Source organism: Mobula hypostoma, chromosome 15 (assembly GCF_963921235.1).
Source record: "Mobula hypostoma chromosome 15, sMobHyp1.1, whole genome shotgun sequence".
NCBI classification, from domain to species: Eukaryota; Metazoa; Chordata; class Chondrichthyes; order Myliobatiformes; family Myliobatidae; genus Mobula; species Mobula hypostoma.
In genome coordinates, this window is record NC_086111.1 from 32,807,155 (window position 1) to 32,821,432 (window position 14,278).

The 14,278-nt window shown below is 41.2% G+C and overlaps 1 protein-coding gene across 2 annotated transcripts in view; it reads left to right on the forward strand.

Annotated features, from left to right (window-relative positions):
* Window positions 1-14,278, forward strand: part of chl1b (cell adhesion molecule L1-like b) — a 945,006-nt gene that overhangs the window by 501,441 nt on the left and 429,287 nt on the right. For both annotated transcript variants that reach the window (XM_063067891.1, XM_063067890.1), the window contains 2 exons: window positions 4,033-4,198; window positions 6,381-6,505. In XM_063067891.1, the coding sequence (XP_062923961.1) occupies window positions 4,033-4,198; window positions 6,381-6,505 (291 nt within the window). The remainder of the gene's footprint in view (window positions 1-4,032; window positions 4,199-6,380; window positions 6,506-14,278) is intronic.

A 14,278-nucleotide genomic window follows, 5' to 3' on the forward strand; every position in this document is an offset into this window, starting at 1 on the left:
CAGCCCTGAGACACCAGATGAGGTCATTAAGATTCCAAAAAATTAGTCTGTTGATCATTACAGGATGTCTCTACGGTACCTTTCGCTCTCTTGCCCTCTCTCGTTCCTGTTTTTCAATCATAATTCTCCTCTCTCTGCCCCCTTCCCACTCTCAGTCCACAGAAGAGACCCATATTAGAATCAGGTTTATCATCACTCATATACATATGAAATTTGTTGTTTTTTTGCGGCAGCAGTACAGTATAATACATAAAATTACTGCAGTACTGTGCAAAATTCTTAGGCACCCTTGCTACATGAAAGTATACAAACATTTGAGAGAGAGTATGTTTGTGTGTGTGCAAACACAACCTGTGAGCTAACTGATTCATTGGATATGTTGCTTTCCCATTTCAGTGCATTTCATTTGGACATATCTCTGCTGAATCAATCAATATTTAGTGCTGTGGGCAGTGACAGTTTTATATTCAGTAAATAATTAATCATTATTATTTGTATTTCAAGCATCCATTTGTCCATAATACGTCCATTTAAAAAATAATATACCTCTTCTTTCAAGAGAATGCATCACAGATCACCAGGTAGAACACAGAAACAGCAGGCTTTCTCTGTGAGTGGGCTTTGCAATTCAGCCAGAAAACCTGATCAACTGGACGTGTGTTTATTAGGTGTTCTCTGGAATAGTGCAGTGAATTCTATTGACAAATTGGGGGCAAATAACCGGCAATTGAATCTTGGGTGCTTCAGGGTATTAGTGGGTTGAGACTTGCATTGGTCATTTTTCATTTGCTTTTATCTCAATTACTAGATCAACTAAAACTACATGTTGTGGACTTCCAGTTCAAAATAGAGACTTCATTAAGTCGTCATGTTTGGTAAAAGACACTTCCCAACAATCTGCTCAAAACAAATCACCTAGCTCACAGTGTGATACAATATAGTTAGTGAAACTAAGTTTTGCCATATGTGCGTATTAATGCAACCTGTGAGTTAACAACAATTCATTGATCTGTTACTTTTTCACTTAATGACATTACATTTGGTCAAGTCTTTGTTAAACCAATCAATATTTAGTGCTATTGACAGCTGAAAGTTTTGCATTCGGCTTATAATAAATCATTATTTTTATATAATGTTTCATTATCTTTACTATTGTACTTTCTAATTTAGATCCTGCTGAGATCCAGCTTCCCTCTTTATGCCAATATGCATTGAACCTTCCATGACTTCTCCTCTGTCTATAAATTGTCAAATTGCTTGCTGACATTGCGCACTGAATGAACAGAAATGTTATCATAAATGGGAGTGACCAGAACTGTTGCTTACAGTTCCAACTCCAAACCGTTTCTGAGATGTCAGCTCGTTCTCTCCCAGGCAACCGTTTGAATCTGAACCATAAAGTTTGCAAACTGTGTATTATATTTGATCCCAAAATGATTATGTCATCACTAAACATTCCACTTCCACCTCAACTCATTCACAGCAGGAAACCACAAAAGCTTTGTTAACCTTTCAGTTTACTATTCTGTTCTCTCCTGATCAGCTTTCCTTAGTTTACAGCTGATGAACACAACACCAAACAACTCTTTCCTGCCCATGTCACAGTCTCAGTCCAATTCACCTATTGACTGGGGTTCTCTGACCTACACTGGGTACTATTAAGCAATGCAATTAATTTATATTTCTGACTGTTGCTTTCAGATTCTGCTGTGGCCTAATCCATTCAAATCTCCAATCTTTTCCAGGCGAATAATCAGAATCAGAATCAGGTTTATTATCACCAGCATAGACAATAGACAATAGGTGCAGGAGTAGGCCATTTGGCCCTTTGAGCCAGCACCGCCATTCACTGTGATCATGGCTGATCATCCACAATCAGTATCCAGTTCCTGCCTTATCCCCATAACCTTTGATTTCACAATCTTTAAGAGCTCTCTCCATCTCTTTCTTGAAAACATCCAGAGACTTGGCCTCCACTGCCTTCTGGGGCAGAGCATTCCACATATTCACCACTCTCTGGATGAAAAAGTTTTTCCTCAACTCCGTTCTAAATGGCCTACCCCTTATTCTTAAACTGTGGCCTCTGGTTCTGGACTCATCCATCAGCGGGAACATGCTTCCTGCCTCCAGCGTGTCCAATCCCTTAATAACCTTATATGTTTCAATCAGATCCCCTCTCATCCTTCTAAATTCCAGTGTATACAAGCCCAGTCACTTCAATCTTTCAACATATGATAGTCTCGCCATCCCGGGAATTAACCTCGTGAACCTACGCTGCACTCCGTCAATAGCAAGAATGTCCTTCCTCAAATTTGGAGACCAAAACTGCACACAGTACTCCAGGTGTGGTCTCACCAGGGCCGTGTACAGCTGCAGAAGAACCTCTTTGCTCTTATACTCAATTCCCCTTGTTATGAAGGTCAGCATGCCATTAGCTTTCTTCACTGCCTGCTGTACCTGCATGTTTGCTTTCAGTGACTGATGTACAAGAACACCTAGATCTCGTACTTCTACTTTTCCTAACTTGACTCGATTTAGATAATAATCTGCCTTCCTGTTCTTACCACCAAAGCGGATAACCTCACACTTATCCACGTTAAACTGCATCTGCCATGCATCTGCCCACTCACCCAGCCTGTCCAAGTCACCCTGCATTCTCATAACATCCTCCTCACATTTCACACTGCCACCCAGCTTTGTGTCATCGGCAAATTTGCTAATGTTACTTTTAATCCCTTCATCTAAATCATTAATGTATATTGTAAACAGCTGCGGTCCCAGCACGTGACGTGAAATTTGTTAACAGCAGCAGCGGTTCAATGAAATACATAATCAAGCAGAGAAAATAGTAATAATAATGAATAAAATAAAAATAATAATAATATATAAACAGGTATATCAATTATGTATATTGAAAAGATTTTTTAAATACATGCAAAAACAGAAATACTGTATGTTAAAAAAGTCAGGTAGTGTCCAAAGATTCAATGTCCATTTAGGAATCAGATGGCAGAGGGGAAGAAGCTGTTCCTGAATTGCTGAGTGTGTGCCTTCAGGCTTCTGTACCTCCTACCTGATGGTAACAGTGAGAAAAGGGCATGCCCTGGGTGCTGGAGGTCCTTAATAATGGACGCTGCCTTTCTGAGACACCGCTACCTAACGTTGTGCTGGGTACTTTGTAGGCTAGTGCCCAAGATGGAGCTGACTAGATTTACAGCCTTATGCAGCTTCTTTTGGTCTTAGCTGCACTCTTTCAAAATCAGCCTCTAGACTTTTCCCAAATTTAGTTTCTCTGTTGTTGGGGAATGTGCCACCAGTTTTCAGGACTTTAAACATTGAAATTCCTATTCAAAGCATCTCCAGCTCACTAACTCTCTCTCTCCACCTTTAAGATACCTTATAGTCTGCTTCACCATCAAAGCTTTTGGTCATTAAGATTTCACTCTGACAGAGTGTACTGGGACATTATGCTGAGTGAAAGACTGCCATGCTTCAGATCCTTAACACAAATCAAGAACTATGCTGAGTTAGATTTTGACACAATGTTCTGCCATGAAGATGATTGTAAGGGTCTAAGTATGTTTCTGCCTTAAATGTTGCAACATTTGACATTAAGAAAAACATGTTATTCAAGCTGCAGGTGCCTTCTCATTAAATAACTAAGTAACTTTTCTTGGCTACAGGTGAAGATCTTTTTACGTATGCCTACTGAATTGCAGTGTGCAGTCTATCCTGCTTTTTGTTTTTATATTCTTTTGTGAATGTCATAACCATAATAAGTTCTTTGTTTACTGTTTTGTAACTTTAAACAACAGTTTAAAAATTTGTTAAGGAAGATTTAGGAAGCTGCTTCCTCAGGCACAGAATTCATGGAACAACCAATGACATTAATTGTAGCCATGTGTTAATCAAAATGTCCTAATGCTGTCACGTACAATGTTAATACGTTTTAAATGATTCTGCTCAGTTTTTGCATATTACTATCATGAAAACTGTGCTCACTGCATTTTTGGTCCTCTAACTTTCTTTCAGTTGCAACAGAAATAGTGCTTCCCCCAGAGGATTTAATGATACAGAAGGATGCAACTGCACAGTTTAAATGTCATGCTGAATACGATTTGGCTTTCGAAAATGACTTTGAGTTATCATGGAGAAAGGATGGATTTGAAATTTACAGTGACCAAACAGAGAATGACAGGTAATATTTTGTAGAATGGACAAGTACACTTCTATTTCAGACACCATTATAGCTAATATCAATTTATTCCCAACAGCATCAGATAAAGTGAATGGTGCCAAATCAATAGGTATTTCTTCGTTAGGTCAATTGGCTGTAGATATACTGATTGTGTTTCATGATCTAATCTGAGGGATAGATATTAAGATTTTGTTTTGTGTGCAAACATTTCCTCTATGTTGGATATATGCATACAGTTTAATTACTGAAAATACCTTTTACATATTCCAGCAAATTTTCTTAGTCTAATTTTAGAAAAAAAAAATTTAGAAATAGTTTTTATTTAATAAAGGTAGTGGTTCACCTGCAAGTTTTTTTTGTGAATACTTTCAATATTAGCTTTAAGAATTGACCTATGAATAAATTAATTCTGACTCGTACAGTACCTTTTCCTTGAAGGTGCATCTGGACATTTTTAAATGCTCCCTTATTGCATCGTCACTTTTCCTGCTTATACTTAGCCAGCAGTACAGCTCACAGGCTATTGGTTGAATCAGAATCAGGTTTACTATCACTAATGTAGGTCATGAATTTTGTTGTTTATGTGGCAACAGTACAGTACGAAACATAAAATTACATAAGTTACAATAAGTAACTTATAATAATTTACAGTATAAAAATAAATAGTAGGGAAGAGGATTAGTGCTGTCATGTTTATGGATTTATGGACTGTTTGGAAATATGATACTGGAGGGGAAGAGGCTATTCATAAAACCCTGAGTGTACATCTTCAAGCTAGTTAGTATTGTTGTATTGAGAAAAGGGCATGCCCCTGTTGGGGAGGGTCCTTAATGAGGGACATTACCTTCTTGAGGCACCAACTTTTGAGGTTAACAATGGTGGGGAGGGTTGTAACCGTGGTGAAGTGGCTGTGTCTACAAACCTCTTTTGATCTTGCGCATTAGAACCTCCATACCATGCAGCCAGTTAGAATGCTGTCCACAGTACACCTGAAGAAATTTGCTCAAGCCTTTGATGACATAGGTATCTCCTCAAACACTTAATGAAGTACAACCGTTGGCATGCTTCGTTAATGATAACATCAATATGTTGTGCCCATGATAGACCCTCTAAGATGTTGATGCCCAGGAACTTGAAGCTGCTCACACTTTCCACTGCTAACCCTCGATAAGGACTGGTGTGTGTGTGTGTTCGCCTGACTTCCCCTTTCTGAAGTCCACAATCAGTCATTTGGTCTTGCTGATGTTGACTCCAAAGTTGTTGTTTCCAAACCACTCATCCAGCTGAACTTCCTTCTTCCTGTACAGTATACCTTTTTGTTACCATCTGAGGTTCTACCAACAACAGTGGTGTCAATTTTGATTGTCGTTTGATCTGTGCCGTGCCCCACAGTCATGAATGTAAAGAGAGTAGAGCAGTGGGCTAAGCATGTTTCCTTGAGGTGCACCCGTGTTGATTTTGGAAACATGCTGGAAAGTTTTAACAAGACAATGCAGAGAGAAACAGAGAGAATGCCTTGGGTTAGGGGCACTTCATCAGAACTGGAAAAGTGATAAGTGGAGAGAGGGGAGACGTGGAGAAAACAGAGACCATGTCTGTGGTAAACTGCAGTCCCATGTCATCAAGACAGCTACTACTTTAAAAATAAGCATTCGGAGCAAAATGATATGCAAATAAATTGAAACATAACAAATTGAAGAAAAAATAGACCCATGACTGGCAGGAAGAAAAGAAAAGTGGAGATACCTACAATTGTTAAAGTCAATATTAAGTACTGAGGCTCGTAACTATGAAGATGAGATGCAGTCCTTTGAGATTACGTGGGGTATTGTTGAGGAATGTAGGAGACCAAGACTAGAGAGGTCTTGATTAAAATTAGCTGTGGAGGTTGCTTCACTGCAATTCAATAATAGCTCTTGTTATCCTGGTCTGCATCTTGCCAGAATGGTGTAATTTTGATCTGGAACTTAGCTGTAATGAAAATAAACCCCATACTCCTTACAGTTCAAATGTCAGGATCTTATGATTTAGTACAAGTGGACTGAGAATAATTTATATGTTGTAAATTATGCTATTAAACATGCATCCATGTAGCTATTGGTAGAATATTTTCTAATATAAAAAAATATGAAAATCAATTCTACCATTAACAATAGAGGATTTGTAATTTGTTCCCTTCTAGAATACTAATGGATGGTGATATTCTTCAAATTAATGATGTAAGTGAAGACGATGAGGGGACTTACACTTGCGTTGCAAGGACATCGCTGGATGTTGATATGGCAGATGCAAAGCTTTTCATCCTTGGTAAGTATCACTGAAGAAACAGCTTTGGCTGCATTCAATGCATTTGTTAGCTGCACTGATAATGAATTATGCGTTAGCTAGGTCTGATTGTCCTCGATATTGAATAGTGCAGTCTTCCATGCATGTTGATTTGTCAGTTCTGATTATTCTGAAACCATTTGAATTGCTGTGTATCGATAGTAATTTCACATCAGCAAGTCCAGTGATACTTTACAAGGGACTAAAACAAGGAGCATTTTTATATCAAACTGAATCATGTTCATTTCTCAAAGTTGTAAAGGTAACATCATTGATCTGCAGTCATTTAATCTGTTGCTTATGCTAACACCCTTGCACTGTTTCATAATATTTGCTCGCTTGTAAAAACAGCCAACATTTGATTCATTTTTTTGACAATTGTTAGTATCACGTTGGTATCTTTACAACACAATGTTTCTTCGGCACGGTAGTGAGATATTGAAGTGCCTTCAAAAGGAAGTTCAGTTCAGCCTAAATCTTAACAAATCTCTTCAATAATACTGGTCTGCTGGAGCAGGATTTATACTTTGTCACCTGCCAGCAGTTGGTTATCTACTGCTGACAGAGGTGAGGGGCAGATCAAAAACCATCTACTTTTTGAGGAATCTGGTACTAGAAACAGATTAAAACAGCTGGTTGTGAGGTCGTGTGAAAATGAAAACATGGTTTACGCTAGGAATTTCATAACAGGGAATATGAACAGACTAGTGTAGGGTTGATTGTGCTCAGCAGGAATAATCTATATTTTTGAAAGACATAGTCATTCCTGAGAAAAAATGGAAAATACTGTGGATGCCAGAAATCTGAAATAAAAACAGAAAATTCCGGAGATGCTCAGCAACTCCGTTAGAATCTGTGAAGCAGGAGGCAGAGTTAACCTTGCAGAAAAATTTAACCTTTAGGCACCACAGTAGCAGAGTGGTTAACTTGATGCTGTTGCGGCTTGGGCTGTCATAGTTCGGAGTTTAATTCCAGCATCACCTGTAAGGAGTCTGTACATGAATGCATAGAGAAGTGACTGGAAATCATCATATGGAAACTTCAATGTGAAGGTGCATTCACTAATTATGTTATCTCCTGTAAGTTCATTGAACATGTTATGGTATTACATCCAGATCCTCAACCCTTATGTGCTGGCCTTGACTGCTGCAACTATCTGTCCCACTGACTTTCTCCGGAGGCCATTCCAACCACCTGTGAAGAGAGCACAATTCTCTACTAGTGCGGGTCACAAAATCACAAGCTTGTTGTCTCACCTGTTGAATTGTTGTTTTTTCAGGCCAAAATGCTCCTGGCAACAGCTAATACTACAGCCGCAGTACAATCTCCATTTCATGGGTGCAACCTAACTTTGAATGGTACTTGCCATTCATAATATCGTTGTCCAGCCGCTCAACTGTATTATTACTGCAGGCTGAGTGCAGCTGTCTTGTAAATTAGCTTGGTAGCACAGTGTCTGAAGCTGTGAACACCAGTAAAATACACATAAAGATCCCCATGGTTGTTTCAAAGGCAATATGATATCAATGCCAGTGAGCTGAATATACCTGCAAGCTCAGTCTTGTTTCCGTCAATATCCTGTTTGATTCAGATATTCACTGGCTATTAAGAAAACATACTTACTACCATATTAGCATAAACTCTGCTATGCCTACAGTAATTCTATAACTTTTCATTCCTTACGGTTAATGATAGCTTTCTACCCCTCTTGCATCAGCAAAATATTATTGTCACATACAGTGCAGAGAGTTTAAAAAGGAAGGTTGCTACCAACGGCTCTCTTTTGGATCGGGACTACAGAGCATCGTGGAGCTGAATTCTGAAGGAAGGCAGTTTTTTAAAAAACTTCTTCAAGTGCAAGAAGGACGAGACTGCGCAGGCGCGTGATGTAACAGGACAGCGTGGAGAGTTTAAAAAGGAGATCACCCTATACAGCGGGCAGCTGTTGGAGCAGGCAGCAGAGTGAGCGGTAGCAGAGTGTAGGGCTTTGGCTTCAATGGGCTTCGGCAGTAAACGGGAAGAGGCGAGAGCGAAGCACCAATTTTTTTCTCCCCCCCTGCCTTTCGCAAATTGGCCCGGACAGACTGGAACATCAGTTCTCTCACAGCTAACGGTATGAGCTAATGGTTTAAAAAGTTTGTCTGTTTGGTGAGGTAAGTGGGTGAGTAGACTTATTTTTCCTATTTCATTCCTGTAGAATTAGATAGCATGCCTGCAGGGTTAGTGCTTTATTCAGGGTGTCAGATGTGGGAATCCTGGGAGACCTCCAGCCTCCCTGATGGCCACATCTGTGCCAGGTGCACCGAGATGCAGCTCCTCAGAGACCGTGTTAGGGATCTGGAGCTGCAGCTTGATGACCTACTACTTATCAGGGAAAGTGAAGAGATGATATACAGGAGCTACAGGGAGGTAGTCATGCCTAGGCAACAGGGGTCAGAAAACTGGGTCACTGTCAAGAGAGGGAAGGGAAATGCCTGGATAGTGGAGAGCACACCTGTGGCTGTCCCCCTCAGCAACAAATATCTTGTTCTGGATGCTGTTGAGGGGGGATGACCTGACAGGGGACGCCCACGGTGACTGGGTCTCTAGCACTGAGCCTGGCACTGTTGTGCAGGAAAGAAGGAGGGAGAAGAGGAATGTGGTAGTCATAGGTGATTCCGTAGTCAGGGGAACGGACAGGAGATTTTGTGAGCCTGATAGAGATACCCACATGGTGTGTTGCCTCCCAGGTGCCAGGGTACGGGATGTCTCAGATCGGGTCCAGAATATTCTGAAGGGGGAGGGTGAGCAGCCAGTTGTCTTGGTACATGTTGGTACCAATGACATAGATAGGACAAAGGAGGAGGTCCTGAAGAGAGATTTCTGGGAGTTAGGAAGGAAGCTGAGAAGCAGGACCTCCAGGGTAGTAATCTTGGGATTGCTACCTGTGCCATGTGCTAGCAAGGGCAAGAATAATCGGATCAGGCAGATGAATGCGTGGCTGAGAGACTGGTGCAGGGGGCAGGGCTTCAGATTCTTGGATAATTGGGATCTCTTCTGGGGGAAGTATGACCTGTTCAAAAAGGACAGGTTACACCTGAACCCGAAGGGGACCAATATCCTGGCGGGAAAGTTTAATAGAGCTGTTAGGGAGGGTTTAAACTAATTTGGCAGGGGGGTGGGAACCGGAATGACAGAGCAGAGGAAGAGGAAAATAGAAATAAATCTAAGATAGTGAGCAGTAAAGATGTCAGGAAAGACAGGCAGGTGATAGGGCAAATTTGTAGCCATTGGGATGAGTTGCAGTGCAATAAAGTTACAGTGAAATCAAAGTGAGAAGTACCGAATACTGGTCTTTATGTGTTGTACTTGCACGCAGCGTAAGGAATAATTTGGATGATCTTGTCGTACAGCTACAGATTGGCAGGTATGATATTGTGGCCATCACTGAGACATGGCTAAAGGATGCATGTCTCTGGGAGCTGAACGTCCAAGGATACACGGTGTATCGGAAGGATAGGAAGGTAAGCAGAGGGGGAGGCGTGGCTTTATTGGTAAGAAATGATATTAAATCATTAGAAAGAGGTGACATAGGATCGGAAGGTGCAGAATCTTTATGGGTTGAGCTAAAAAATCGCAGGGGTAAAAGAACCCTGATGGCAGTTATATACAGGCCTCCAAACAGCTGCAGTGATGTTGACTACAAATTACAACAGGAAATAGAAAAGGCTTGTCAGAAGGGCAGTGTTATGATAATTGTGGGGGATTTTAACATGCGAGTGGATTGGGAAAATCAGGTCGGCACTGGATCTCAAGAGAGAGAATTTGTAGAATGTCTGCGAGATGGCTTTTTAGAACAAGCTTGTTGTTGAGCCCACTAGGGGATCAGCTGTACTGGATTGGGTATTGTGTAATGAACCGGAGGTGATTAGAGAGATTGAGGTGAAGGGACCCATAGGAGGCAGTGATCATAACATGATTGAGTTCACTGTGAAATTTGAAAAAGAGAAGCCGAAATCTGATGTGTCAGTATTTCAGTGGAGTAAAGGAAATTACAGTGGCATGAGAGAGGAACTGGCCAAAGTTGACTGGAAAGAGACACTGGCGGGAAAGACGGCACAGCAGCAGTGGCTGGAGTTTATGTGTGAAGTGAGGAAGGTGCAAGACAGGTATATTCAAAAAAAGAAGAAATTTTCGAATGGAAAAAGGATGCAACCGTGGTTGACAAGAGAAGTCAAGGTCAAAGTTAAAGCAAAGGAGAGGGTATACAAGGAAGCAAAAATTAGTGGGAAGACAGAGGATTGGGAAGTTTTTAAAAGCTCACAAAAGGAAACTAAGAAGGTCATTAAGAGGGAAAAGATTAACTATGAAACTATTGGTCCTATATCTACTCTCACCTGTCTTTTACCCTTTATAAGCTTTTTCAAGTATATAAAGAGTAAAAGACAGGTGAGAGTAGATATAGGACCGATAGAAAATGATGCTGGAGAAATTGTAATGGGAGATAAAGAGATGGTGGAGGAACTGAATGAGTACTTTGCATCAGTCTTCACTGAGGAAGACATCAGCAGTATACCGGACACTCAAGGGTGGCAGAGAAGAGAAGTGTGCGCAGTCACAATTACGACAGAGAAAGTATTCAGGAAGCTGAATAGTCTACAGGTAGATAAGTCCCCGGGACCAGATGGAATGCACCCTTGTGTTCTGAAGGAAGTAGCTGTGGAGATTGCGGAGGCATTAGCGATGATCTTTCAAAAGTCGATAGATCCTGGCATGGTTCTGGAGGACTGGAAGATTGCAAATGTCACTCCGCTATTTAAGAAGGAGGCAAGGAAGCAAAAAGGAAATTATAGACCTGTTAGTTTGACAGTGGTGGTTGGGAAGTTGTTGGAGTCGATTGTCATGGATGAGGTTACAGAGTACCTGGAGGCATATGACAAGATAGGCAGAACTCAGCATGGATTCCTTAAAGGAAAATCCTGCCTGACAAACCTATTACAATTTTTTGAGGAAATTACCAGTAGGCTAGACAAGGGAGATGCAGTGGATGTTGTATATTTGGATTTTCAGAAGGCCTTTGACAAGGTGCCACACATGAGGCTACTCAACAAGATAAGAGCCCATGGAATTACGGGAAAGTTACATACATGGATAGGGTGTTAGCTGATTGGCAGGAAACAGAGAGTGGGAATAAAGGGATCCTATTCCGGTGGGCTGCCGGTTACCAGTGGTGTTCCACAGGGGTCCGCGTTGGGGCCGCTTCTTTTTACATTGTACATCAATGATTTGGATTATGGAATAGATGGCTTTGTGGCTAAGTTTGCTGACGATACGAAGATAGGTGGAGGGGCTGGTAGTGCTGAGGAAACGGGGAGTCTGCAGAGAGACTTGGATAGATTGGAAGAATGGGCAAAGAAGTGGCAAATGAAATACAATGTTGGAAAGTGTATGGTTATTGCACTTTGGCAGAAGAAATAAACGGGCAGACTATTATTTAAATAGGGAAAGAATTCAAAGTTCTGAGATGCAACGGGACTTGGGAGTCCTTGTACAGGGTACCCTTAAGTTTAACCTCCTGGTTGAGTCAGTAGTAAAGAAGGCGAATGCAATATTGGCATTCATTTCTGGAGGAATAGAGTATAGGAGCAGGGATATGATGTTGAGGCTCTGTAAGGCGCTGGTAAGACCTCACTTGGAGTACTGTGGGCAGCTTTGGTCTCCTTATTTAAGAAACGATGTGCTGATGTTGGAGAGGGTACAGAGAAGATTCACAAGAATGATTCCGGGAATGAGAGGGTTAACATATGAGGAACATTTGTCCGCTCTTGGACTGTATTCCTTGGAGTTTAGAAGAATGAGGAGAGACCTCATAGAAACACTTCGAATGTTGAAAGGCATGGACAGAGTGGCAAAGTTGTTTTCCATGATGGGGCAGTCTAGTACGAGAGGGCATGACTTAAGGATTGAAGGGCGCCCATTCAGAACAGAAATGCGAAGAAATTTTTTTCGTCAGAGGGTGGTGAATCTAGGGAATTTGTTGCCATGGGCAGCAGTGGAGGCCAAGTCATTGGGTGTATTTAAGGCAGAGATTGATAGGTGTCTGAGAAGCCAGGGCATCAAAGGTTATGGTGAGAAGGCGGGGGAGTGGTACTAAATGGGAGAATGGATCAGCTCATGATAAAATGGCGGAGCAGACCCGATAGGCCGAAAGGCCGACTTCTCCTTTGTCTTATGGTCTTATATTCTGACTCAACTTGCCTACAAACACAGTTACAATATGAATGAGACTGCCTGGTAAAACTTACCAGTGCTAAGCAGCAACTGCAAGTATTAGCGGTGAAGACTGCAAAGAGCACTTCATCAGCAGCAGGTATGAAACAGATGAGTTTTTAAAAATAGGTTTTTTTGGCTTTAAGGTATGCAAAATGTCTCTTTTTAACATCAGCAATTTGCTTGCATAAATTAAACTTGAATGATGTGCAACATTGCAACTTAAGTGTATTATGAACCTATCTGAGGTCACTGAGGTATCTATGCAGATCTCATGCTCAGCATGTCCTTGAATTAAGGTTGTGAGATGTTGAAGATTTTGGGGACAAGTTAGAGAGAGAGCTTAGGAGGAAAGAGAAATTAAGGCAGAGGGAAAGCTGAAAGAGGATGGAGTAGTAGCCTAAGAGCTGTAGGTTGATGGGAATCATTTGTTGAAATAGTTATTGGTAGAGGAATCAAGCAGTAGACAAACAGAGCAGTGGGAGAGGAAGGGTAAGTAGTCTGTCGGAGCAGAGGTTGTGGTTTGAATGCAGCAAAAGTTATTAAGTTCAGTTGTCTAATATATGTAGCATAACATCTGCAAGATGTCTTGAAACACTTTTCATGCAATTAATTATTTTGTGAAGTGCTGTCACTGTTGCTCTGTCCACAGATGTATACAGCAGGGAGGAAAGCATATCCTAATTCAAAGGCAAAAATATTTCACATTGAGCGAAATTGACACAATGAAGCGCAGACTGGGGAATCAGTCCTGGAATCTGCCTGGCTGACATGATTAACTTATTCACTGAATAAATATGCTGAGCCTTCAGGGGACTTAACACTGGTGTAATTTTTCCTGTGTTTTATATTGGCTCTCAATGTGGTGTAGATTTTTTTTTGGCTCTCAAGAAAATGCCTGGGAACTATTAGCATATTGTCCTAGTTTAGTTCTTTTTTCATTATTTAAAGTGCTCCAGTATTGACTGCAGGTTACTCCATCCTCCAAAGACCATGCCTATATAGCAGAAAAGCTGGACAACGTATAGACATAGACCGACATCCCACCTCTCCCAGAAGTTCCGGGATTCTCCCGCATATTGATAGCGGCTCCCTGACACCCGCAAATTATATACAATATCTCGGAAATCGATTTTTTTGAGAGCGAGTGAGCGAAAGAGAGAGAGAGAGAGAGAGTGACAGATGTAACGAGAGAGTGACAGAGAGAGCATCCGGATTGGTCCCTCTTTGTGCTAAGTAGACCTATCAGTTTTCTCTGTGGGCGGGCTTTACAGTCGGCCTCTCTCTCTATTTCATTGTCCATCAGTTCAGTTTAGTGTCCTGCAGTGCCATGGCAGAGTGTTCCAAAAAAAGAAAATATAAAACGTACTTCACCCCAGACTACACTAAAGTGTACCCCGGCCTAACAGGGGTCAAAAATAATGACAGTGTTGCTCGCTGCACTGTTTGCAACAGTGACATTTTTATTGCCCATGGTGCGTTAAATGACTGTAAAAGACATGTTGA